The 25,909-nt window shown below is 38.3% G+C and overlaps 1 protein-coding gene across 1 annotated transcript in view; it reads right to left on the bottom strand.

Annotated features, from left to right (window-relative positions):
• Positions 1-25,909, bottom strand: part of Cpne8 (copine 8) — a 143,305-nt gene that overhangs the window by 96,098 nt on the left and 21,298 nt on the right. Inside the window, exons 2-4 of the mRNA XM_090319888.1 lie at positions 19,740-19,780; positions 17,328-17,374; positions 8,305-8,408 (exon numbers count right to left, since the gene is read on the bottom strand). Of these exons, the coding sequence (XP_090176014.1) occupies positions 8,305-8,408; positions 17,328-17,374; positions 19,740-19,780 (192 nt within the window). The remainder of the gene's footprint in view (positions 1-8,304; positions 8,409-17,327; positions 17,375-19,739; positions 19,781-25,909) is intronic.

The following is a 25,909-nucleotide window of genomic DNA, read 5'->3' as shown; positions in this document are numbered from 1 at the left end:
ATCAAAACATTTCCATCAATATAGGGAGTTGGAGGTGGGGGGAAGACCCAGCATTTACTAAGTGTACTAAAACTGATCAGAATAGAACTCATTCCATACCCACATGAAGACTGTTTACTACCAACTGGCTTGAAAATCCCTTGATGCAAATACCAGCAGGAATTAAGGAAGAACTCTCCTCATCCCAGCAAGCTGACCACATTCAACACCTGGATTTGAAATCTACCTCCAAGTATTAATTAAAAAAAAAAACTTTCTAAGACTAGACAGGGGACAGGAGACAGAAGTAGTAGAGTGCCTACATGCTAAACTCTGGTGATAACCCAAAATATTCTTATCCATTGAGTGTTGGGGATTCCTGCCTATAATCATAGGTAATCTGGAGGCTGAGATCTGAGGAGCCTGGTTTAAAGCCATGCCAAGAAAGCGAGTCTGTAAGACTTACCTTCAGTTTAACCAGAAAAAGGCAAAAGAGGAGCTGCAACTCAAGTGGCAGAGTGCTATCCTTAAGCCCAAAAGCTCAGAGAAAGGCCCTGAGTTCAAACCCAGTACACACACACACACACACACACACACACACACACACACACACACACTTTTTATCCAATTATTATTATTTTATTTGCCAGTCAGGGGCTTGAACTCAGGGATTGGGCACTGTCCCTGAGCTCTTTAGCCCAAGGCTAGCACTCTACCACTTTGAACTAAAGCTCCATGTCTGGTTTTTTGGTGATTGTTGGAGATGCCCAGGCTGGTTTCGAACTGCACTCCTTGGATCTCAGCCTTCTAAGTAGCTGTGATTACAGATGTGAGCCACTACCACCTGCTATTCTAGAGAACTTTCAGAACATGGAAATTAGCAAGCCTAATGATATTAGCTGTGAATCAAAAGATTCATATCTATCTATCTCCTTTGTCAAAAATCAACTTTGAGAAATGACTTTTAGATTAATATTGAGCAGATAGAAAAATGTGGTATGTTCAGTTCAGCTGAAAGAAACACAAATATAAAAATATAAGAGAACAAAAATCAAAAAACAGTTCATAGCAGGATATCTCATACCTGTAATATTATGGGGAGATGGACTGAAAAAAGATAGGAACTACTGTAACTACAAAAACAGACAGACATATTTGACTCCATACTTTCAATCTTCTTTTTTGTGTAGAAAATGAGCCATAAAAAAGGGAAATGTGCTCAGTATTATGACTCATGCCTATAAACCAAGCCTCAGCAGGCTGAGACCTGAGGATCTTGGTTCCAAGACAGACCCAGACATAAAAAAAAAAGTCAGTGAGACAATTAATAAGCAAAAAGCCAGAAGTGGAGGTGTGGGTTAAGTGGTATAATACCAGTTTTGAGGGAAGAAACTCAACCTGCCTAGACCCTTAGTTCAAGCCCCAATACCAGCACAATACAGAAGTTTCCCCTTCTTTTGCACTTATTAAACTATCAGGACTATACCCCTCCACTCACTTTTCTGCACCCCTTCCTACTATCCCATTCTAACTCCATTTCAGCTTCCTGATGGTCACTTGGTTAAGCTGTCTGTTAATTGTTCAAAGAGTTCACTCCATGGTGTTTACTCCTCACAGAATTTTATTCAGCCAGCAGGAGGAATTAAGTTATATCATTTGCAGGGAAGTGGATGAACTGGGGGAGAAAAAAAAAAGTCACACAGAACAAAGCAAGGCAGGCCCAGGAAGACAAAAGGAAAGAGTTGCATGATTTTCATCTGTGGATCTTGACCCCAGCTATAACCTTGACCCCAGCTATAACACAAGCATGTTTGCAGTTGTACATGATCAAAAGCACTGGAAACCACATACCTGGCATTCATTCTTTTTTTTTGTTTGTTTTTGATTTGTGTGTGTGCGTGCATGTGTGTGTGTGCCAATCCTAAAGGCACTGGGTACTATTCCCAAACTTTTTTGCTTAAGGCTAGTGTTCTATCACTTGAATCACAGCTCCACCTGTGATTTTTTTTTTTTTTGATGGTTAATTGTACATAAGAATCTTATGGATGTTTCTGCTCAGGCTGTTTTTTTGGTTTTGTTTTTGTTTTTGCCAGTCCTGGGCTTATGCTTAAGGCCTGAGTACTGTCTTTGGATTTTCTCAAGGCTAGAACTCTACCACTTGAGCCTCAGCACCACTTCCGGCTTTTTTCTATGTATGTGGTACCGAGGAATCGAACCCAGGTCTTCATGCATACTAGGCAAGCAGTCTACCACTAGGCCAAACTCACAGCCCTCAGGCTGGTTTTAATCTGCAATCTTCATATCTCAGCCCCCTGTGTAGCTAGGACTACACAGGGCTCTGTGAGCCAGCAGAGCCTGAAATTAAACCATCTTATGAGCTTTGGTTTTCTTTAAAGAAACAGGTAAGAGGGCTCTGGCTTCTGTGCACTTACTTCCTCCAGCACATACCATATCACCAACACTGCAGGCTAATGACATTTCCACACACCTAGTCTACCAATAAAAAAAATTCTGTTGGATACTCATGACTCACATCTGTAATCCTAGCTACTCAGGAGGCTGAGATCTAAGAATCATATTTTGAAACCACCCAGGCAGGAAAATCCATGAGACTTTCCAATGAAACAGCAAAAAGCCAGAAATGAAGCTGTGGTTCAAGTGCTAGATCAAAAAGGTTCAGGGATAGCACCCAGACTTTTTATTCAAGAATTAATAAAAAGGAAAAGTGTGCAACTATTGTAGCAACAAAGTATATTTATAAGATACCTGTGACTTTCTAAGAATGTAGTAATTATAAAAAAATATTCTTAGACTTAGAAAAAATCATATTAAGTGAAGTAAGCCAGACTCAAAGGAACATAGGCTCAATTGTTTCCCTCATTTGTCATAATCAGTAGAAACCATGGGTTCTCCTAGCAAAGATTTACAATAGAACAAATCCTAGATACATAAGATCATATAGTATGACCTCCTGGATATAGAAACAAAAAGCCACAGAATGAGTGATTGTTGTCCTTAGTGTACTATGCAATCTCTAATCTTTTTTGCTGTCCCTTGGCTATCTCATATGTTACAGTATTTCACCTTGTTATCTGATATATTGTATATATGTGTATTTGGTTATTTGAAATTGGATAGGGAAGTAAGGAAAACAAAATGAGAGGTGGGGGTGGGGGAGGGAAATGGGGACCAAGACATGAGAAAGGGTATAAATGTATATGAACTAATGCACTTTCTATCTGGTGAATATAATGTAACCCTTCTATTAATTGCAATAAAAAATATATGAAAAAAAATGTTCTTAGAACAAAACCCTTGAGCACGACAAAGACCCCCCCCTCTCTCTCTCTCCATATATATATATATATATATATATATCAGACCAAAAAACAAAAGAATTTTTAAGATGCAAAACTGACCTACTAATATTAAAAAAACAGCATTGCTAGTATGTTTAGTTTCATCCTGTATGCCCATACGTTCACGGTATTGTGATCCTTTGCTAGGAGAATCCTAGATGTACAAAATGAACTCTAAGTTATAGAAACAAGAGTTTTATCTGTGATTATTGTTCTTAATGTACTATATGAAGTTATTTTTTTCTCCTTTTTTTCCACTTATGGGTAATCTGTTGTTACTGTATCTGACTTTGTTATCTGGTATACTGTATATACGCTTATTTGTTTATTTGAAATATGGAAGGGAGAAAACAAGATGATTGGGAGGGCATGGGGGGAGGGAGAGGGGGACAAAAACATGAGAAGGGGTATCAAGGTTCAAGAAGTAATGTACCCATTACCTGGCGAATGTAACTGTAACCCTTCTATACATTATTCCGACAATAAGATATAATTTAAAAAACTAAGTAATGTAAAAATTATTGTTTTTATAAAGGTGATATACAGAGGGTTTACATTAGTCAGGTAAAAAGTACATTTTTTTCTGACCAACAAATTTTTAAAAATATATTTCAGTTATATCACAATAATGATTTTAAAAAATGGTAAGAATTTGGAGCCTGTACATGCATAGCCTTGATTCTTTTACCTTCCGCTTCAGAAGAGCTAAGATCGATGGGCCCGTGGCCATATCAGCTCACTGATTTGAGATTGAGAATTCTTATACTAACTTTTGCGCCTTAGCTAAACCTTTACCCTTAATCCTCCCAAGTCCACAACTGAGACTGTAAAGCTGAGATTACAGGTGTGCTTCGCCATACTGAGCTGGCGTTGCCATTTCAGACATTCATTTCTTTGAATAGGACTGTCATTCCTAAGAAGTGGAAAAAATACACTTGCGTATCAATTGGTGTATACCAATTTCTGTTCTTTCTTCTCACACTGAGGTACATATTCTTAGAACAAACCCAACAATGCAATGAGTGTCAGATAAAGAGCATAGAACCACAGGGATTGGGGCCAGAAGCAGGGGGCAAAATGAGACAAGAGAGACAGGAAATGAGTAAGTGCAGCCGCTAGGCAGGTGGCTGCCAATGGGTGACAGAGGCCAGTCAGCTGATAACAACCAAAACCACCAGAGAAATGGTTTGAAATGTCAGAGTTGAACAAGCTTGGACTGAATTCAGAGAAGTCATAAAGTTTATGACTCTCCCAAGTTGGTTTCAAAGGTTTGGAGCCAGATAAATGAACAGCCTTGTTAAAATCATAAAATGGGAATCTGAGTACCAGTTTATTCACTGAATAAGAAGAATACACACACACACACACACACACACACACACACACACACACACACACACCGCAAAAAGATTTGCATACAACCATACTTACTGCAGGACTACATGTACTAGAAACTAGAGAATCACTTTTTGGTTTGATAAATTGCATTTCTCTTTCCTCTTTCTCTTCCTCCTCCTTTTTAAAGTTCTTTATTCTTTGCCAGTCCTGGGGCTTGAACTCAGTGCCTGGGCACTGTCCTTGGACTTTCTCAAAGCTAGCTCTTTACCATTGGAACCACAGCACCACTTCCAACATTTTCTGTGTACAGGGTACTGAGGAATTGAACCTAGGTAAGCACTCTACCACCAGGCCAAACTCCGAGCCCCATCCCAGACTCAAAACAATGCTGAAGTATGCCAATGAGGAACTTACAAAAGGGAAGAGATGAGTCTTTAATTCCCTCCCTCCCTCCCTCTCTCCTTCCTGCTTTCCCTCCTTCTTTCCTTTATTTTTGTTTTAGTACTGGGGACTGAACTCAGGGCATCCTCCCCATCCTCCTCCAACTCCACCACCTCCTCCTCCTTCTCCTCTTCCTCCTCCACATTCTCTTTCCTCCTCCTCCACTTCTTCCTCCTCCTTTTCCTTTTCCTTCTTACCCTCCTCTTCATCCTTTTCTTGCTCTTTCTCTTTCTTCTTCTTGTGACATCACTGAGACTTGAACTCAGCATCTGGGCTGACCTTTTTATACTCAAGACTGGTACTCTACACTTGAGCCATACTTTCACTTCTGGCTTTTTTAGGGTTAATTAGAAATAGGAGTCTCATGCTCTCTTTGAACTGTGACCCTCAGATCTTAGGCTTCTGAGTTGCTAGGGTTACAGGTATCAGTTTCCAATGCCCATCAGGCAAAGTATATTGTTGGCAAACAATGAAAATGATGTAGCCTCTAAAATAAATGAGATACATGCATACTCAGTGACATATAAAATATGTTACCACCTTAAGGTACTCATTGCAATTCCAGTATGCACATGACTGTATTTTAAGTAATGGTTTCATCACATAACTTAGGAACATATCTAGTCTTTTTATGACAGTACTGGAGTTTAAATTCAAGGCCTCCTGTCTGTTAGACAGGTTCTCTCCCACTGAACCATGCCTCCAATCCTTTTTGTGCTGGTTATTTATATGCTTTGTGCCAGTCCACTCCTACTTGGCTTTTTTGCTCAATATGAGCCATATTTCTACAACTAGATTTTTGAGAAGGAAGGAGTTAATATTGGGATTTGAACTCAGGGCTCTAAGCTTTCTAGGCAAGTGCTCTTACACTTGAGCTATGTGTTCCCAGCCTCCCAGCCCCGTTTGCTTTAGTTAATTTTCTGCTAAGGTAGTAAGCCTTCATTCAGCAAAAAGCTGAGATTAGAATCTCACAGATTTTTCTGCCTAGGTGATTTTGAAAGGTTATCCTCAGATCTCAGCCTCTTAAGTAACGGGGATTATAGGTGTGAACTACTGGCACTGGCTTTATGTTGTTTATTTTTTTTACTATGAATAGTTTTATTTTTTTCATATATTTTTATTGTAATTAATAGAAGGGTTACATTATATTTGCCAGATAGAAGGTGCATTAATTCACATACACTGATACCCTTTCTCATGTCTTGGTCCCCATTTCCCTCCCCCCGACCCTCACCCCTCATCTCGTTTTCCCCCCTTCCCTATCCAATTTCAAATATATGTTGTTTATTTTTAAGATAGAATCTCACTTCTTGCCTGGGTAGACTCCTGGACTGCGATCCCCCTGTTTTAAGTGTCCCAGCATAGCTGAAAAGCTGATCAACAGCTTCTTCTGTTGCGTTGAAGTCCAATTTTACAGACCTGAGATTGGCATGGAACCAAGTTCTCCAATCTCGGCCTCCCTCAAACTAAGCATGACTGTACCCAGCAATGGGTTGAGAAGGGGTTGCAGAAACTCCTCTGTTCTGATTGGTCATTCTCAGACTCCCTCCATAGCTAAGATCACAGGGCATGAGCAACAAGCACCAGAGATAACAGAGAATTTTCACTTTTTACATGCTTTCAAGCTTATGATAAATGTTTATTCATTCCACATGAGAAGAAATGATGCAGATGAATGAATGAGAACAAAAGAGAGAAGGGGAAATAAGGAATGAGAAGAAAAACTCAGGTAACGTTGGCTTTTTTTTGGATAAATTTAAATCTGAAACTAGAGGAACTGCAAACATTGCCTCATTTAGCAACTTGATAAACTTGCTGGGTAAAAGGAAGAGATGGGCCGCTCACATGTGGCTCACACCCGTAATCCTAGATACTCAGGAGGCTGAGATCTGAGGATCACACAGTTCAAAGCTAGCTTAGGCAGAGAAACCCTTAAAACTCCATCTCCAACAAAGCAGTATAAGGCCAGACTACAGGAAGCTTCAAGTAGTAAGGTGCCAGGCATGGGCAAAAATGCTGAGATTAAGCCCCAGTACTAGAAAAGTCAATAAATAAATAAATACATAAATATATGAAGACAGAAAGATGAAAGCACAAAACACCCCATCATTTTCACTCAATAGTCACAAACCTGTTTGTGAGTCCATGAGAAGGGGGGTGGGCTATTATACTCTATTCCAGGTTTGCCCCTTGTAAGCCTGATTTCCATTCTTTGGAATGGAATTTCTAAGAAATAAAAACCTCATACATTTCTCTTTGGTGCTTACTCAGTGAGTACTCATTTTACATCACTGTAATCTCAGTTACTCTGGACGCAGAGGCAGGAGGATTGAGATTTCGAGGCCAGTTAGCAAGACATGGCCTATGTAGCTCAGGTGGAAGAACACAGGACAAACAAGGACTGGAGTTCAATCTCCAGGATCACACACAAAGCAAAAACAAAAACAAATAAATAAAATACTAAAGATAAATAACCAGCATCCCTGAAAGATGTCTCTCATACAGAAGCAGTGGAGGTTATCTTACTGCATGAATACTAGAGGGAAAAAAATGATAATTCACAGTAAAAGATTTCCTAATTAGATGGTAAATTAGAAAATAGAAAAGTATTTATTAACTGGGTGGTGCCAGTGGCTTACACCTGTAATCTAATTCAGTTATTCAGAAGGCTGAGATCTCAGGATCGCAGTTCAAAGCCAGCCTGGGCATGAAAGTCCATGAGACTCTTATCTCCAATTAACCACCAGGAAACCACTGTGGCTCAAATGACAGCAGTGCTAGCCTTAAGCTGAAGAGCTCAGGGACAGCACTCAGGCCCACAGTTCAAGCCCCATAACCAACAAACACACACACACACACACACACACACACACACACGCACACAATCAGGCACCAATGGCTCATGCCTGTAATCCTAGCTACATAGAAGTCCAGAATTGATGGGATCACAGTTCAATGACAGATTTGGGGCAGAATACACCTGTTGTTCCAGCTACCAGAAAGCCTAATGCAGGTATGTCACATCCAGCTGGGTCAGGAAGAGACCTTACGGCTTTCTTGCCAGTAAATTCAGTATTCAGTGTAACAATAATAACCCAAACCGGTAAGGACAGGACCCAGACTTAAAGGCTAATAAAATGATCTTTAAAATTCAGCTTTTAACATGGTAAACCTTAGTTCAACTTACAAGTCAAAGCGAAGGTTCTCTCTTTCTTCAAAAAAGTAGTCCAGAATAAATTTTCTTACAAAGTCAGGATTCAAAGTATTATCAATCACTTCAGTTCTTCCAAACTGTTGAGAGATGAGACAGAGGTTGAAAAATAAGACTTTTATGGTTATTGTAAAATCAGTATTTAAGGAATTCTCTTTAAAATATACTAAGATATTTCCTAATGATTTGATCAAATGAAAACTTTAAGAAGTTCTTATAGAGATGTAATTCCTGTTTTTAGTTTTGTTTTGTTTTTCTCTTGTCAGTCATGTAGCTTGAACTCTGGGCCTGGGCCATTTCCCCTAGCTCTTCAGCTCAAGGCTAGCTAGCGCTCTATTACTTAGAGCCACAGTGCCATCTCAGGTTTTCTGGTGGCTCACTGGAGATCAGAGTCTCATGGACTTTCCTGTCCAGGCTGGTTTTGAACCACCTATCCTCAGATCTCAGCCTCCTGAGTAGCTAGGATTACAGACATGAGGCATCAATGCCTAGCTTCTTTGTTCTTATTTACTCAAGATATCAGAAAATGAGTGTTAGAAATGTCCCATACAGGCACACATGTTGAATTCTCTGTCTCTGAGGCTACTGACAATATTCCAGGAGATTCTGGAAATGTCAGGAGATGAAGCTTAGGTAGAAGAAGCAGGTGCTAGGGGTGTATCCTTGTGGGGATATTCCCCTTGACTTCACTTGTCCTGTGGACCTGTGGACTTCCGGTCCACCATGAAGTGAACAGGTCTCCTCCGTAATTGCCTGCCGCTGTGATGTCTGAGTCTGGAGGTGTGGAGGCCCAAAGGCCTGTAGGCAGAGCACCATGGGCAATTTTGGCAGCAATATAGAAAACTAAAACACCATCAGGAATGCAGATGGTGAAGGGCAGCTCATACAGTTCCATGCAGGAATAATGATTTCCCAGGGAACTGCTCTAGAGGCCATGCATCTTACATTAAGGCAAAGAATATGTCTGGATTTTATCCATGCCCTGAGACTTTAATAGAAGCTGTATTTCAGGGTCATGGACAATTTGATTTCTTGGAGGAAAGTTCAGGAAAGCATAGCATTCGGTCTGTGGCATGGTCACTACGGGCTGCTTTGAGCCAAGTTTACAGAGAGAATTGAGAGAAAAAGCAAAGAGGAAGGAATCTAGAAAGTTGCCTGGTACTCAATAAAGGGTCAGAAGAAATTTATGGAGTATGTTAAAGAGATTAGCTCCTTAAAGTTGGGTGCTACTGGCTCATACCTATAATCTGAGATACTCAGGAGGCTGGTACCTGAGGATCATGGTTTGAAGCCCACTTGGGAAGAAAAATCCCTAAGACTCTTATTCCTGAATAACTAGCAAAAAGAAAAAAAAAATCTGGAAGTGGAGCTGTGGCTCAACTGATAGAATACCAGAACAAAAATTAAAGCTAAATGATGGAGCTTAAGTTCAAGCTCCACTACTGGAGAGGGAGGGAGAGAGGGAGGGAGGGAGGGAGGGAGGGGGGAAGGAAGGAAAGAAGGAGGAGGGGGGGAAGAAAGGAGAGACAGAAAGAAATAGGGAGAGAGGGAGGGAGGGAGGGAGAGAAGGATGAAATGAATTCAAATTAAATTGATTATAAATCATTTCAGCTCAAACATTCCTTTCATGCTCGTTTCTATAGGAAACAGTCCGTTATACAATAACATGAATTTGACATATTTCAGGTAGAACTTTCTTGTAATCTTTTGCACATTGTTGTGACCTTAATTACTTTATTTTTTATGTTGTTTTGTTTTCATTCTTTTGCTATCTACAAACTATAAAGTGACCTACCATCCTGGTTTTTTGTTTGTTTGCTTTTGTTTTTGTTTTGCCAGTCCTTGGGCTTGAACTCAGGGGCCTGAGCACTGTCCCTTAGCCTTGTTGTGCTCAAGGCTGGCACTCTACCACTTGAGCCACAGCTCCACTTCCAGCCTTTTCCCAGTAGTTTCACAGACTTTTCTGCCCTGGCTGGCTTCAAACCATGATCCTCAAGTCTCAGCCTCCTGAGTAGGTAGGATTTCAGGCATGAGCCACTGGTGCCTGGCTTCCAAAATCTTTTTGTCTTTGGATTACACAGCATTCTTCTCCAATTGCCATGAACTCAAATACAAGGATTTTAACCTCAGGTCTGAATAACATTACACAATCTAGCACCTATCTTATCAGAGAATACAGTTTTATTAAAAGTCCAAGGAAAATATTATCTTTGTAATAAGAAAAGGGAAGAATCATGCTAATCCCTTAAATGTGAAGGTCAGACATTTTCTAAATTTTATTAATAAAATAAAGATCCAAAACACTGACAGTAAAAGATTTGCAGGAAATACTGCCAGTTAGTTACTTCCTCCCAGAAGCAAAATTTACTATTTATTTATTTACTATTTAGTTATTTATTTGTGTGAGTGTGTGTAACTTTACATAACTAAATAGTAAATGAATAATTTTTGAAAATGTAACTAACTAAACCAATCTTTCAGCACTAATGACCACTTATTTTGATCAATAACAAATGTAGGGGTTGGAGGCATGGATCAGGTGGTAGAGCACCAGCCAATAAGTCAAAGCATCAGACACCTAGTTTGAGTGCCCATCCAGGAAAAAGAAATAAATGTAAATATAATAACAGCCACCCTTTTGGTAATTACATCCATTTCTCTATATAAATTTGAGTCTTTATTCTAACATTATCATAAGATAAATAACATGGAGCATTTCTTTTCCTAGGTGAGAATCTTGGGATATGGCGCCCTGATTTGGGCTACAAAACTTGTGCTGTTTCTGGGGTTCTCTATTATTTAAGCACGGAGTGTGTAAGAATAGAAGAATCCACCATGAGGCCTGCTGGACATAAGAGTGAGATACAAGCCATGTAACAGCAGGCTGGGGGTTACCATTGCCTATCAGAGACAGTTGCAGAGGTCCAAGTGTAAACAAGAAGTGGGGGTACCTGTCCCCTCACAGGAGGGGAGCCTGCTTTCTTTCAAACCAAAGTAGAAAGCATCAAATTGGCAGAGACACAACCCCAACAAGCAAAAACTCCTAATCCTGAAAGCAATGAGATTTTTTTTAAAAAAGCAAATTAGGGCCTGGGTGCTGTCCCTGAGCTTTTATGCACAAGGTTAGTGCTCTACCATTTGAGCCACAGCTCAATTTCCAGCTTTTGGGGTGGTTAATTGGAGATAGGAGACTCACAGACTTTCTTGCTTAGGCTAGCCCTGAACTGCGATCAAGCCTCAAATTTCAGCCTTCTGGGAAGTTAGGGTTCCAGGTGTGAACCACAGGTGCCAATCTAGGAGTTTAATTTTTTAATTAAATAATAATATTACATATTATAATATTAATAATAAAATATTTGTTCATGATACAACTATTACTAAATCTAAAAGAACCATAACTTATATCCTAACCCATCAATTTTTGAAAAAGCTGGTAATACTATTTGTGGATGACATAGATATATAGCTACATTTGAAAGACTCATAAATAGGATCCTAAAATGTCTTGTTCTGAATATTGATAATTCTACATTATCAGAATTATTTATAAGCCTGACTACATTAATCTCTGTCACAATAAACATATGTATCCCATCAAGTACTTTTAGATAATGGTACAATATCTTATTTTCATTCTAATTAGAACACTGTTCTTTTATTTGTCAAGTGTGAAAGTTTTCAGTTATTTGGGAAAAAAATAGATACGTTTTTTTGAATTTTATTAAACCATAAAACATTGAAAAGTTTAATCATTTAATGTACTATGTGAAGTTATTTCTTTTCTTTTTTCCTCTTATGGTTTATCTCATGTTACTTTTTACTGTATCTGACTTTGTTACCTAAGTATATTATATATACACGTTTATTTGTTTATTTGAAATAGGGAAGGGAAGGGAAAGACAAGATGATTGGGAGGAGGTGAAGGAAGGGAAAGTGAGACAAAAACATGACAAAAGGTATCACTGTTCAAGAAGTAATGTACCAAGTACCTGACAAATGTAACTAGAACCCCTCTATACATTACTACAACAATAAAATATAATTTAAAAGTAAAAATAAAATAAATAAAAAATAAAACTGGGGAAAAAACTGGACACTGGTAGCTCACACGTATAATCCTAGCTAATCAGAAAGCTGAGATCTAAGGATCCTGGTTTGAAGCCAGCCTGGCAGACAAATCCATGAGGTTCTTATCTCCAATTATCCAGCAAAAAAAAAAGTTGGGAGTGGAGCCATGGCTCAAGCAGGAAGGTAACTGATTTGAACAAAACAAAATTATGCAAGAGTATGAGTCCCTGAGTTCAAGCCCCAGTAGTAGCAGAAACAAGCCAACAAATTCAATCACAACTAAGTCCTTGAATTTATCCACGGTGTTCTGCTTAATTGGATATATAGATATATAGATATCCACTTTTCCAGTTTAGGATATTCTTGGTTTCTAAATCAACTAAGGGTAAAGCTGCTTCAAAGATACAATTCGGGAGCGAGCACTGTAATTCCATCTAGTTTTGGCTTTGAGTAGATTAGTTCTTTTTTCAGAGAAAAATGTTGAGACAGGCTCAGTGTAGCCACCCAGTATCACAGTCCACTGAGGTGAAGCAGAAGAGGTCCAGCACAAAGCCCCCTCCAAACTCAATTCAGAGATTGTGTTATTGACTATGCTTAGTTTTAGTGATAAATGAAGCAGAGTTTCTATAAATTAGGCAAGAGAAGTAAATAATCTCTAGAAAGCAGACATAATATTAAGACAGATTATTAAGATATCTTTAATCAAAAAGGCTCAGTTTAGGATTATAGACATTTAGTTTGCACAGAAGATGTCACACACACACACACACACACAGAATCATAATCACACAATGAATACTTATGTTCTCATATACTTGCTTCTTATAGGAGTTTAATGGCTCAGTTTTTCTGCGAGAAAGAAACAGAGTTCTATATTATGAAATTCATTTTTTTTTCACAAATCAACAATCTGTGATTAACTTTAGGATGACAAGATGACAAGTTGACAAGCTGAAGAGTTTAACCTGGATATTATGTGATCAGAGATCAATGCTGTCTTCCTAGAGATGGAAATACACACACACACACACACACACACACACGCAAAGTGACTAACTTACTTCCAGTATTCTTGGTTATGATGATGTTACTAATCAACAACTATATATACACATATATATCAATGCTTTATTGTAACTCTCTAAGGGTTCCATATCAAATACAAAATAGTCTAAACTCCTTCAACTTTTGCAGACCCATCCATCCATCCATCCATCAATTTCCAGTCATCCATCTACCCATCAATTTTCCATCTATCAACCACTCAAAAGACAGCCATCTTCTCCAGCACATTGACATTCTGATAGACTAACATCTAGAACCAAAAAAAATGTTCACACAGTAAATTTTTGTGCTAAGGGCAATAAAAAGATAATGGAGCAGAAAAACACACCATCGGATTATACTGAATCATAACACCCCACCATTTTTGACCTACAAAAACAAAACAAAACAAAAACAACCCCACTGGGTTGACTCTAATAGCATTAGCTTCCTTGATGAGAGCTGTACTCATTCATCAGTGAACCCTCAGATTGCATTAGTGTTCTAGCAGCTGGGAAACATCACAGCTGCAGATTAGGTTTGAGGCCAAATAAATCCCATAGGTCATTGCCCCATCAACTGCTGAGCTGGTATAAAGAATTCTAGAATGTTCTATCATGTGGACATTCACTTACCCACAACCACTTGCTAGTTTACTTTTATTCTTCCACAAGTGTCTCATCCCTTAAAATCCCAGTGTTTCCTGAATTGCACAGTCTGCCTCTGTGCCCAGGTCTGGCATCAGTGATTCATAAAATCACATATAAGCATCAGAAGAAAAGTATAAGCTAGAATTATTACTGAAATTCCTCACATACACTGCTGGAGAGTATGTCTTTAACCACAACATTATCCTAGATTTCAAAAGAAGGACACTGTTTTTCTCACATGGTTTTGTGACAATTGAGTAAAAACTGTAATTCTTTCCCCCTTCACTCTTCCTTCTCTTTTCTTCTTCTAATACTAGGGTTGAACTCAGAGCCTCTCCCTCTTGCTCAAGAAGCTGAGATCTAGAGATTGAGAGTTGAAGCCAGCTTAGGCAAGTAAGAAGATAAAAAGAAATGCTGAAAGTAGAACTATGGTTGATAGCCTTGAGCAAAAAATGCTCAGGGACAGTGCCCAGGTCCTAAGTTCAAGCCCCAACACACACACACACACACACACACACACACACACACACACACACACACACACACATACACACACACACGAAGCCAGGTCTGGGGAGAGGTCTTTAGGCTATTGAGGGCAGGGATTGTGGAACTAGAGCTATCATGTGAAAGGTCACGAGGGCTGCGGCCACCAAGGCCCACAGAGGACAGAGTTGCCCCATTCCTTGGGACTCCATTTTCTTCCACTGTCCTCTACATAGCAGATGCTGTGATCTAAAGTTTAGTGTTTGCCAGGCTGGCATGATCCTATCCCTCTCCCTTTTTCCCTAAGGAACAGTAAAGGGTGACTCACACCTGGCAGACCACTGTCCTGAGGCCAATGGAGGTGATAACCTCTGAGGCCCTTGAGGAAAGCAGAGATGGCCTGTGAACCTGTGTCCTCTTCTCTGGAAAAGGGGTGAGAATGGCTCTGAGGGAGCAAAGACCTTGATGACTCTGGAGCAGGGGACAGGCAGAGTAGCCAGGAATCACCAAAGGGACTGTAACACAGGGACCTTCATGAGCATACAGTGAAATTACCAATTTCCAAGCTCCATTTCTTTTTCTCTTACATTAAGAAGTCTGTATTCTTTCTCCTCCTCCTCCTATTCCTCTTCTTCCTTCTCCTCCTCCCCCTCCACTTCCTCCTCCTTCTCCTCTTTTTCTTCTTTCTCCTCCTCTTTCTCCTCTCCTTTCTTTCTCTTCTTCCTCCCTTTCACCTTCTCTCCTCCTCCATCCTCCTCCTCCTCCTCCTCCTCCTCCTCCTCTTCCCCCCTCTCTCTTCTTCTCCTGCTCTGTGTCTGGAAAGCAGGTGAATAAGACATCTAATGGCCAGATGAAGTCCTCACTGTTGGGAGTCTGGGTCGGGGTTTTATACCAACCCACCACTAGCTAAAAGGCATTGCCTCCATTTCCTCTGACATCTTCCTTTCAAATGAACTTTGCCTCTTCCCACTTTTCCTGCCTCGCAGTTCTGTATCTGGTGAAACTCCTCTTCAGAGAGTTTGTATGTCTTGCCTCCTGTCATAAAAGCTCACGACTTCTTCCTTCCATTCTTGCCACATTGAGATAATGAACGCAAACCCTACATAATCAGAGTAACTTGGAAGCATGCAACTTTCTCTGTGTTATTTTTCCCCCCGCAGGCTTACAGCTGAGTTTGCCCTGTGTCACAGAGGAACTTTTGAGCTTGTACTTTTGAGCACTGGGGGCTCAAAATCTGTGACGCTGAGGGAGGGTCTAAGCATATTTGCACTGTGAGATGGGTGAAGCTTTGGGTGATGGGGCAGAAATATTATAAATTGATCTCTTCCAAGGCTGTTTGTTCTTTGTCGCAACGCTGTTGGCAGTGGTAGAAAATTTAAAACGTGGAGCCTAGTGAGAGTTCTTTAGGCCATTGGTGGGGCAAGGGCTTAAAAAGAGATCATTGGGTCACAGCCCTTCCTAGGATTTCTATTGCTTCCTGGTGATTAATTGGGCATTTTCAACAGTACATATTCCCACTGTAATGCGCTCCCTTGCCAAAACCAACAGGGCCCAGCAGTCTTAGATTATGCTGCTCAAATTTTGTATGTAAATCCTATTAGGTATTTGCCATAGAAAGCCAACTGACAAATCCACAGAAGAAACTGGAGCTGAGTTGTATACTGAATGTCAATTCATTTCCAAGATATTGAATTTTGGTGATTTCTCCCTTCCATTTTTGAGAAAGATTACAATGATCTAGTCTTAGCCTCTCCCTCAAAATTAAGACACATGGCTAAAATAGCTAGCACAAAGCAATCTGTGCCAGCTAAAAGCACATAGCTCTCACTAGGGAAATGTAACCAGAAACTCTAACCTCATTTAACAATGTACTGCCTTCATGAGATAGAACCAGCAATACTTCACAGATGGAAATGCCATTAATTATCAAATAATCCACCACTTCTCCCAGATCAGGCTTCCACATGTATATGGAGATAGTCCAGGAAAAAATAAATTAGTTAAAATAATATTTCAGCCTCTTCACTATGTGTTCATTAAATAATGAGTATTTATGTTAGGAAACTGAACTTCTGCTTTATTTCCAAACAACTTTCTGGGGAAATAAAAATGAAAACAAACCAGGTAAGATTTGATATGGAACACCTATTTACAGCCCTTCCATGTGAGAATTTGATCAAAAATCAACACTTGACCTCTAAAAATGAGACAAAGTCCACAGAATTCTATGAGGCATTGTGTCAAATCCTGTCAAATAAATTCAAATCTATTAAATTTCACTTTGGCTTAGTCAAAGTCTCAAGTCTAGAATCTTTTAGAGGAAATTCATGAATAAGCCATCATTGTTTCCTTCAAAGAAAACTCAAAGATAACTTTCACAAAATGACAAAGAAACTGAATATGTTCGTTAAAAAAAGAGAAGAAAGATTTCAACACAAAGGAGAAAGGAAGAAGGGTGGGTGGATGTGCTTATAATTCTCAATGTACACACGTGAAAATGGAAGCGGGGAATTAGAGCTGGGGGTGGGAGGAGATGGGAGAAAATGATAAAAAGAGTAGCATTGATCAAGATGCACTGTACTCATAAGCCAACCTGTTAATTAAGACTGCTATGTACAACTACTTAAAGATAACAAATTAATGAAATAATTAAAACTCAAAAGAAAACCCTTAACTATATATAAAGGAGTATTTCATCTTAAGTTGTAACAGCATCAAGCTCATGTAATTTTTTAAGCTTTTTTACCTTACCTCTCTCCATTCCTTATTTCCAACTCCTTGTACGTATAAGACACAAACTATAAAAGGTAAAAAAGAAAATACATACATATAAATATTCCTTCTAAACATCAAATATAAATGTATACAATTTCTATTTTTAATTTCTAAAAGCTACATCAAAATTAAATGTGTAATACCTACTCTGCCCTTTGCAAAAACAAAAACAGTATTGTGAAATGGTCATTAAAAAAATTAAAGAAGCAGAAAATAAATATTTGGAAGTCACTCATGCACATAGGGGATGTTGTGTATTCTTTAAGTCTTCATATTATGTTAAGATATAGGCAACTTTTCACATCATGTTTTAACAATCTGATGTATTTCAGTGCGTCAGTTGATAGGTCTATTAAAATATCTATCTGAAAACTTCCTAAGATAATTCAAGCGTTCAAAACACCACAAAAGAGGACAATCTGAAGCAAACAACATTCTACACTTACTAGTTAGAACATCTACCTTCAATATTTGTAAATGGACAAGGAATCCTAAAATCAACCAGGTACCCATGGTACATGCCTGCAATCCTAGCTATTCGGGAGGCTGAAATATGGAGGATTTTAATTTGAAGCCAGGCTGCAAAAAAGTTCTCAAGATTCCATCTACAATTAACCAGCTACAAAAGAGTTGGAGGTATGGTCAAAGCAGTAAAGCACTATACCAGTCAACATGAAGCCCTGAGTTCAAATGCAGTATGGAAGGAAGGAACGAAGGAGGGAGGGAGGGAGGGAAGGAGGGAGGGGAAGGGAGGGAGGGAAGAAGGGAAGGAGGGGGGAAAAGATGAATGAAAGCAAGAAAGAAAGGGGAAAGAAAGAAAAGAAAGAAAGAAAGAAAGAAAGAAAGAAAGAAAGAAAGAAAGAAAGAAAGAAAAGAAAGAAAGAGAGAGAAAGGGAGGGAGGGAGGGAGGGAGGTAAGTAGGCAGGCAGGCAGGGTATAAATCAAGAAAGAAAATCTATGAAAGGGAGCTGAAGTTTTACATAAAGATTTAGAGATAAAAGGAGTCTCGCCAAAAAAAGTCTTGCCCACATTTCAAATGAATCCCCAGAGTTTTAACCCACTAATTGCTGTTTCTTTTCCTAAATAACAACCTCAAGAATCTTCTAAAATCTGACAGAGATTTTTATTATGTAGTGAAACCACATTTGTAGAATGTCCAATAAAACTGTTGGACATCAATTACTAAATTTTTGGAGATTTGGAGTTCATTTGTTAATGGATACATATTTCTGTTGTTTTCTCATGCAAATTGCCCTTTTCATTTTACAAGTTATTCCCATCTTCCAATCCCTAATTGAGAATCGAAAATTTCAGTTCATACCAGAAGGCAGATATATGTCTTTCTATAGTACTTTTAATGCCTGGAACATCAGATCTTGATCTCCTTCACAGCAAAGGTAACAGGCATGAATCATTGAGGCCTGGCTGCTGGTTTTTTTTTTTTAAGATTTTATTAACATTGATTTTTACATCATATTTCAAATGTCATGTTTAACAAACAAGTATTCAAGAAGGGAATCTCTATATACAAACACGGGCACATAGATTTTAGAGCACAATTAAAATTAAGCTGAGGGTTTGTATGTCATAGATACATATCAATCTATATAACATTGTTTCTATAGAGTATATATCCCAACATATCTTTTTATGCCTATGTAGGTATGTTTATATCTCCAAAACCATGTCCATAACCTTGGGTATCCAAATATTGAGTCACTGCTGGTTAATTTTAAGATGAGGTCTCTTGAGCTTTTTGCCCCAGGCTGGCCTCAAACTGTGATTGTCCCACTATCAGCCTCGAGTGTATTTAGGACAACAGATGTGAGCCTTGGGCACCAGTCTACTTCTACTTGTTTAATAAAAATGTATTACTCTATGACTAAATCATTTCAAATTACAAACCATGGCAGTTAATTTAAAATGGCATTTCTGTTTTGTTTTGTTGTCTTTGCCAGTCATCCTGGGGCTTAACTCAGGGCCTGGGCATTTTCCCTGAGCTTCCTTTGCTCAAGACTGGCACTCTACCACTTTAGCCAGAGCAACACTTCTGGCTTTTTCTGTGTATGTGATACCGAGGAATTGAACCCAGGATTTCATGCATGCTAGGCAAGCACTCTGTCACTTAGCCATGGGCCCAGTCAAGGTCATTTCTATTCTATGTCCATATCATGAGATGTAATATCAAAAAACCTGCCAGTACGTTGCAGTCATTTGCACTTTCAACCCAATGGCAAAGTACCAGGTGGTATTCTCTTTAGCCACAGTCTTGACCAGAAAGGCCTTCCCCTTCCCTATAGAAAACACTAATGACTTCCCTATAATCTTTGCAAAATCAAGGAAGTAAGATGAATGGATTGGTTCAAAAAGCAACAAGGACACACTTACTTGGATCCGATTTAGAAAATGTATCTCTGTCAAGAAGATTTCTGTTGAATAAAACAAAACAAAACAAAAACACTGTTAGATCTGGTAGAAAAGCCAAACATTTATATATGTATATAAAGGCTGTGATGTAATATATAAAAACATGTACACATATATGTCCATCAACAAACCCATAGATCATTCTTGCAGAACTTAGGAAGCGGAAAAACCTCCCATGCTCCTGGATTGGAAGAATTAACATCATGAAAATGGCAACATTGCCAAGGGCCTTCTACAAATTCAATGCAATACCCATCAATATATCAATGTCATTCTTTAAGGAAATAGAAGCGATCCAAAAATTCATATAGAATAATAAAAGACCCCATATAGCAAAAAAAAATCCTTAGAAGAAAGCACAGCGCTGGAGGGATATCAATACCAACCTTCAAACTCTATTGCAAAGCTATAGTAATTAAAACACCGTGGTATTGGCACAAGAACAGGCCTAAAGACCAATGGAATAGAACTGAAGACCAGAAATCAGACGTATGGCCACCTAATCTTACATAAGGGAGACAAACAAATAGGATGGAATGAAGACTGCCTCTTCAAGGCAATCCAAAATTTCATATGGAAGAATAAAAAACCCTGTGTAGCAAAAACAATTCTTAGTAGAAAGAACAGCGCAGGAGGAATTTCAATGCCAAACTTTAGACTCAATTACAGACCTACAGTGACCAAAACAGCTTGGTACTGGCCTGAAGACCAATGGAATAGATCTGAGGACCCAGATATTAACCCACAGACCTATGGCCAACTATTCTTTAATAAGGGAGCCAAAAAAATAGAATGGAAGAAAGACAGCTTCTTCAACAAATGGTGATGGCAGAACTGGTTAAGCACCTGCAGAAAACTAAAGTTGGATCCTTCTTTGTCACACTGCACCAGGAATAACTCCAAATGGATCAAAGACCTCGAGATAAAAGCAGATACACTGAAACTTTACAAGAAGGAATAGGAGATACACTAGGCCTCCTTAGCACAGGTCAAAACTTTTTTAATAAGGACCCAGAAACACAACAAATCAGAGAAAGTCTGGATAAGAGGGGCTGCAATAAACTGCAGAGCTTCTATATGGCAAAGGACATAGCTAGCAAATTAACTAGAAAGCCTACAGAGTGGGAGAAGAACTTCACTAACCATACAACAGACAAAGGCCTCATATCTAAAATATATCAATAGCTCAAAAAATTGAATCATTCCAAAACTAATCTCCAAAGAAACAACCATCCCATTAAAAGATGGGCCAAAGATGTAAAGAGAGTCTTCTCTGAAGAAGAAATAAAAATGGCCTATAGACACATGAAGAAATGCTCGACATCTCTGGCCATAAAAGAAATGCAAATAAAAACAACTCTAATGGATCAACAAGATGTGGTATTTGTACACAATAGAATTCTATGCTGCTGTCAGAAAGAATGACATCGCCCCATTTGTTATGAAATGGAAAGACTTAGAAAAAATCATATTAAGTGAAGTAAGCCAGGCTCAAAGGAACATAGGCTCAATGGTTTCCCTCATTTGTCATAATCAGTAGAAACCTTGGGCTCTCCTAGCAGAGATTTACAATAGAACAAAACCTAGACACATAAGGCCATATAGTATGATGCCAAATGAAAGGACCTCCAGGATATAGAAAAAAAGCCATATAATGAATGAGTGATTGTTGTCCTTAATGTACTATGTTATCTCTCATCTCTTTTGCTGACCCTTGGTTATCTCATATTGTTTTAGTATTTCACCTTGTTATCTGATATATTGTATATATGCATATTTAGTTATTTGAAATAGGATAGGGAAGGGGGGAAAACAAGATGAGGGGCGGGGGGGAGGGAAATGGGGACCAAGACATGAGAAAGGGTATAAATGTATGTGAACTAATGCATCTTCTATCTGGTGAATAAAATGTAACCCTTCTATTAATTACAATAAAAAATATATGGAAAAAGAGACAGCCTCTTCAACAAGTGGTGCTGGCAGAACTGGTTAAGCACTAGCAGAAAACTAAAGTTGGTTCTTTCTATGTCACCCTGAACCAGGATTAATTCCAAATGCATCAAAGACCTCGAGATAAAAGCAGATACCCTGAAAACTTTATAAGAAGGAATAAGAGATACTCTAGGCACAGGTCAAGACTTTCTTCATAAAGACCCAGAAACAACAATTAAAGAAAATTTGGACAAATGGGACTGCATTAAACTGCAGAGCTTCTGTGTGGCAAAGGCCATAGCTAGCAAGTTAAATAAAAAGCCCACAGAGTGGGAAAAAATCTTCACTAACCATAAAACAGACAAAGGCCTCATATCTAAAATATAGCTACAGCTAAAAAAAATGAATCTCTCAAAAACAAATCTGAAAAGAAACAACCATCCCATTAAAAGGAAGGCTAAAGACTTAGAGACTTCTCTGAAGAAGAATTAACAATGGCCTATAGACACATGAAGAAATGGTTGACATTTCTGGCCATAAAAGAAATGCAAATCAAAACAACTTTGAGATTCCACCTCACTCCAGTTAGAATGGCCATGATCAAGAAATCTAATAACAACAGATGCTGGCGGGGATGTGGTCAGAAAGGAACTCTACTACACTGTTGGTGGGAGTGTAAACTTATTCAACCACTATGGAAAGAGAATTGCAATTCCTCAAAAGTATAAACATAGAGCTCCCCTATGACCCAGCAATTCCACTCCTTGGCATTTACCCAAACATCCAGAAATAAGACCATACTAAACCCAGTAGCACAATGATGTTCATTGCAGCACTGTTTGCCATAGCAAAGATATGGAACCAACCCAGATGCCCCTCAGTAGATGATTGGATCAAGAAGATGTGGTATTCATACACAATGAAATTCTAGGTTGCCATCAGAAAGAACGACATCACTCCATTTGTAAGAAAAGGAAAGACTTGGAAAAAATCATATTAAGTGCAATAAGCCAGACACAAAAGAATATAGGCTCAATGGTTTCCCTCATTTGTAATAATAATTAGTATACCTCTAGGGTTTTCCTAGCAGAGGAGAACAATAAGCTCAAAAAGATATGTACATATGGCCTTATAGGATGAGGCTAAGCAAAATGAACTCCAGGCTAGGTAAACAAGAGACTTACTCTGTGGCTGTTGTTTTTAATGTTTTACATGAAGTTATTTCTTTTGGTTCTTTTTCTTTTGTTGTTGTTGTTTATTTTGTTTTCTTTTAGTTTTTTCTCCTTAGGGTTTATCCCCTGTTGTTGCTGTTGTATCTGACTTTGGTATCTGGTGTACTGTATACATATTTATTTGTTAATTTGAATCAAGGAAGGAGAAAATAAGGTGATGAGACAAAGAACAAAGAGTAAACCAGTGAAACTGCAATATTCACAGGACAATATGTTGGAAATGAACTTGAAAACTTGGGAGGTGGGGGGGGGAATGGGAGAAAAACATGTAAAGGGTAACAATGTTCAGGAAGTAATGTACACATTTCCTAATGAATGTAACTGTAACCCCTCTGTACAACACCCTGACATTAAAACAATTAAAAAAAACATTTCAAGAGATATTTTCAAAATGAAAAAAAAATGATAAAGGTAGGTCTGTTCTATTCTTTAGCCCACAAGAAGCTGGGCCAAATGAACATGAATGGCCTGAATCTTGCATTACAGCGAGCAATATGACTTCCCACATTCTAACATGAGCTAGCTGTATGGAAGAATGAATTCATTGTAGGTCTCTTTTTAATTCTTCATTAAACATATCTAGATATGCAGAAATTCTTCCTGTTGGTCATCACTAATGTAAAAAGTTATCTGGGATTCAGACCCAATAATCATATGACTCCATATATACAAAAGTAGAGAAAGAAGCATTATCATTTGCCTTAAGGAGTTTTAGGTTGCCACTGGAGTACGAGAATTCAAAATGAACACACAGGCTGTGTTTAAATTTTTTTTTCAGAGAAAGGAAATCGTAAAGAAATATACAAGGGGGGGTGGGAGTTTAGCCTAGTGGTAGGGTGCTTGCCTAGCATGCACAAAGGCCCAGGTTCGATTCCTCAGTATCACATACATAGAAAAAAGCTGGAAGTGGTTCTGTGGCTCAAGTGGTAGAGCTCTAGCCTTGAGAAAGCCCAAGGACAGTGCTCAGGCTCTGAGTTCAGGCCCCATGACTGGCAAAAAAAAAAAAGAAGAAAAGAAACATACAAGGCCATTACTTGTGCCTCTTAATACTTTTTTACATATTATATTTCTGAAAATAAAGAAAGCCAGGCAGTAGATACCAGTGGTACTAAAGTATCAGAAACTATCTCAACAGTGATAATGCAGTCCTAAATTTTATCCTCATGAGAGAAACACCTGAGCTGAGTGACAGGGGCTGTAATCCTAGCTACTCAGAAGGCTGAGAGCTGAGGATCATGGTTCAAGGCCAGCCTCAGTAGGCAAGTCCATAAGGCTCTTATCTCCAATTAAACAGGAAAGAAAAACTAGTGAAGTAAACCAGTAAACCAGTCCTGAGCAAAAATTTTTAAAAAGAATCAAAAACAAGCAAAAGCTCAATGGCCTGAGTTCAAGCCCTACTTCTGGCATGCCAAAAAATAAAATGAAGTACACTGGGTAACCATGTAAAAATTCAGTGTGTTCTGATTAGTAAGTAAGACAATTATTAGAAAAATTGCCTTCTGTGAGGAACTTTTTGTTTTCTAAACTGTTTATTTGAAGCATACTTTGAAAAAAAAATTATAACTTGGTTATTTAAGGAGATGACTTTTAGGTTTCTAAAATTCAAATCTGATTATTGTATTTATCCTCTACAATTTGTAATACTTACCCTAAAACTTCCCATGTAATCAGCTATCTTAGTGATTCTACCAGAATTCCTGTTCTTGTTCATGTATGACTATCTCCTCCGGTATTTGAGTACAACTGCCTTTTATTCCTCTTAATTGGCATCCTAATTTAGTTTCTCTAAAGGGAAAACTTCCATCATTCAATCAGTATTCACTAAGAAATTTGTGTGTGTGTGTGTGTGTGTGTGTGTGTGTGTGTGTCTATGTCAGTGACAATTTTTTTAATTGGTTTAAAGTAATTTTTTCATTTTTAAAATTCTTAGTATCTTTAGGTCTGTATCTGAGATCACTTCCTCCTGTAACTTTCCTTCTATTATGTGAGAACCAGAGAAGAGGTAAGGGTTAAATTTTGAGTTATCAAAAGAGTAAGAAATTTTTTAAAAATCCAACAGAACTATGCAGCACAGATCAGAAAATGAGATCATGTCTTGAAATATTCCCAGAAACAAAACATCAGATTTCTTTTTCTTTTTCTTTCTGTTTGTACCAGTACTGGGGTTTGAACTCAAGGCTAGATGTTGTCCTTTAGTTTATTTCCTCAAAGTTGACACTATATTACCTGAGCCCTATTAAAATGACCCCTGTCAGAAATCAAATTAAAATTATCCTCTCTTCTTCTATGCAGACATGATGATGCCAGAAATGGTTAGCAAATAGTAAATTAAAACATTTCATTTGAGAAATTCCTGATATTACATGTTCAGTGGTAATTTTCCATTTAATGAACATTCTCCAAGTCTTCTTGTGGCTCCTACTTTTGCTCACTAGACATTTTTGGCAAAATCTAATTAACTTCTTCCTTTCAAAATGCACAAAAATCAAGAGATAATGCAAAATCTCTACAAATTTTAAAGAAATGTATAATTCAGTGCCCTAATGCAATATATATATATGTATGCATATATATATGTATATATTTCAAAAACTAAAATTCAGAGCTCAAATTATACAAAAATACACTTCTTAGTTGCAAATATAAAGGAAAGGTTTTCAATAATGGACAAAGTTCTATATTCTTCATCACAGACTACATGTGATATTGAAGTGTCAGAAACTTAACAAACATAATGCATGTATGAAGAGAAATAAAATTTCATAAGTTCCTTGTTGTGTACTTCCTGAGATTAGATTGACTTTTCTCATCACCAATAGCTTACCCTTAATCCTAGACACTCAGAAGGCTGCGATCTGAGGATCATGGTTCCAAGCAGCTGGGGAAGGAAAAGTCCATGAGACTCTTAACCATCAAAAAAAATCCAGAAATGGAGGCTCAAGTGATAGAACACTAGCTTTGAGAAAC

This window comes from Megascapheus bottae, chromosome 2 (genome assembly GCF_031878675.1).
Source record: "Megascapheus bottae isolate mThoBot1 chromosome 2, mThoBot2.hap1, whole genome shotgun sequence".
NCBI lineage: Eukaryota > Metazoa > Chordata > Mammalia > Rodentia > Geomyidae > Megascapheus > Megascapheus bottae.
Note: the sequence above shows the minus strand (reverse complement) of the source record. Positions and strands in the feature narration are given on the sequence as shown.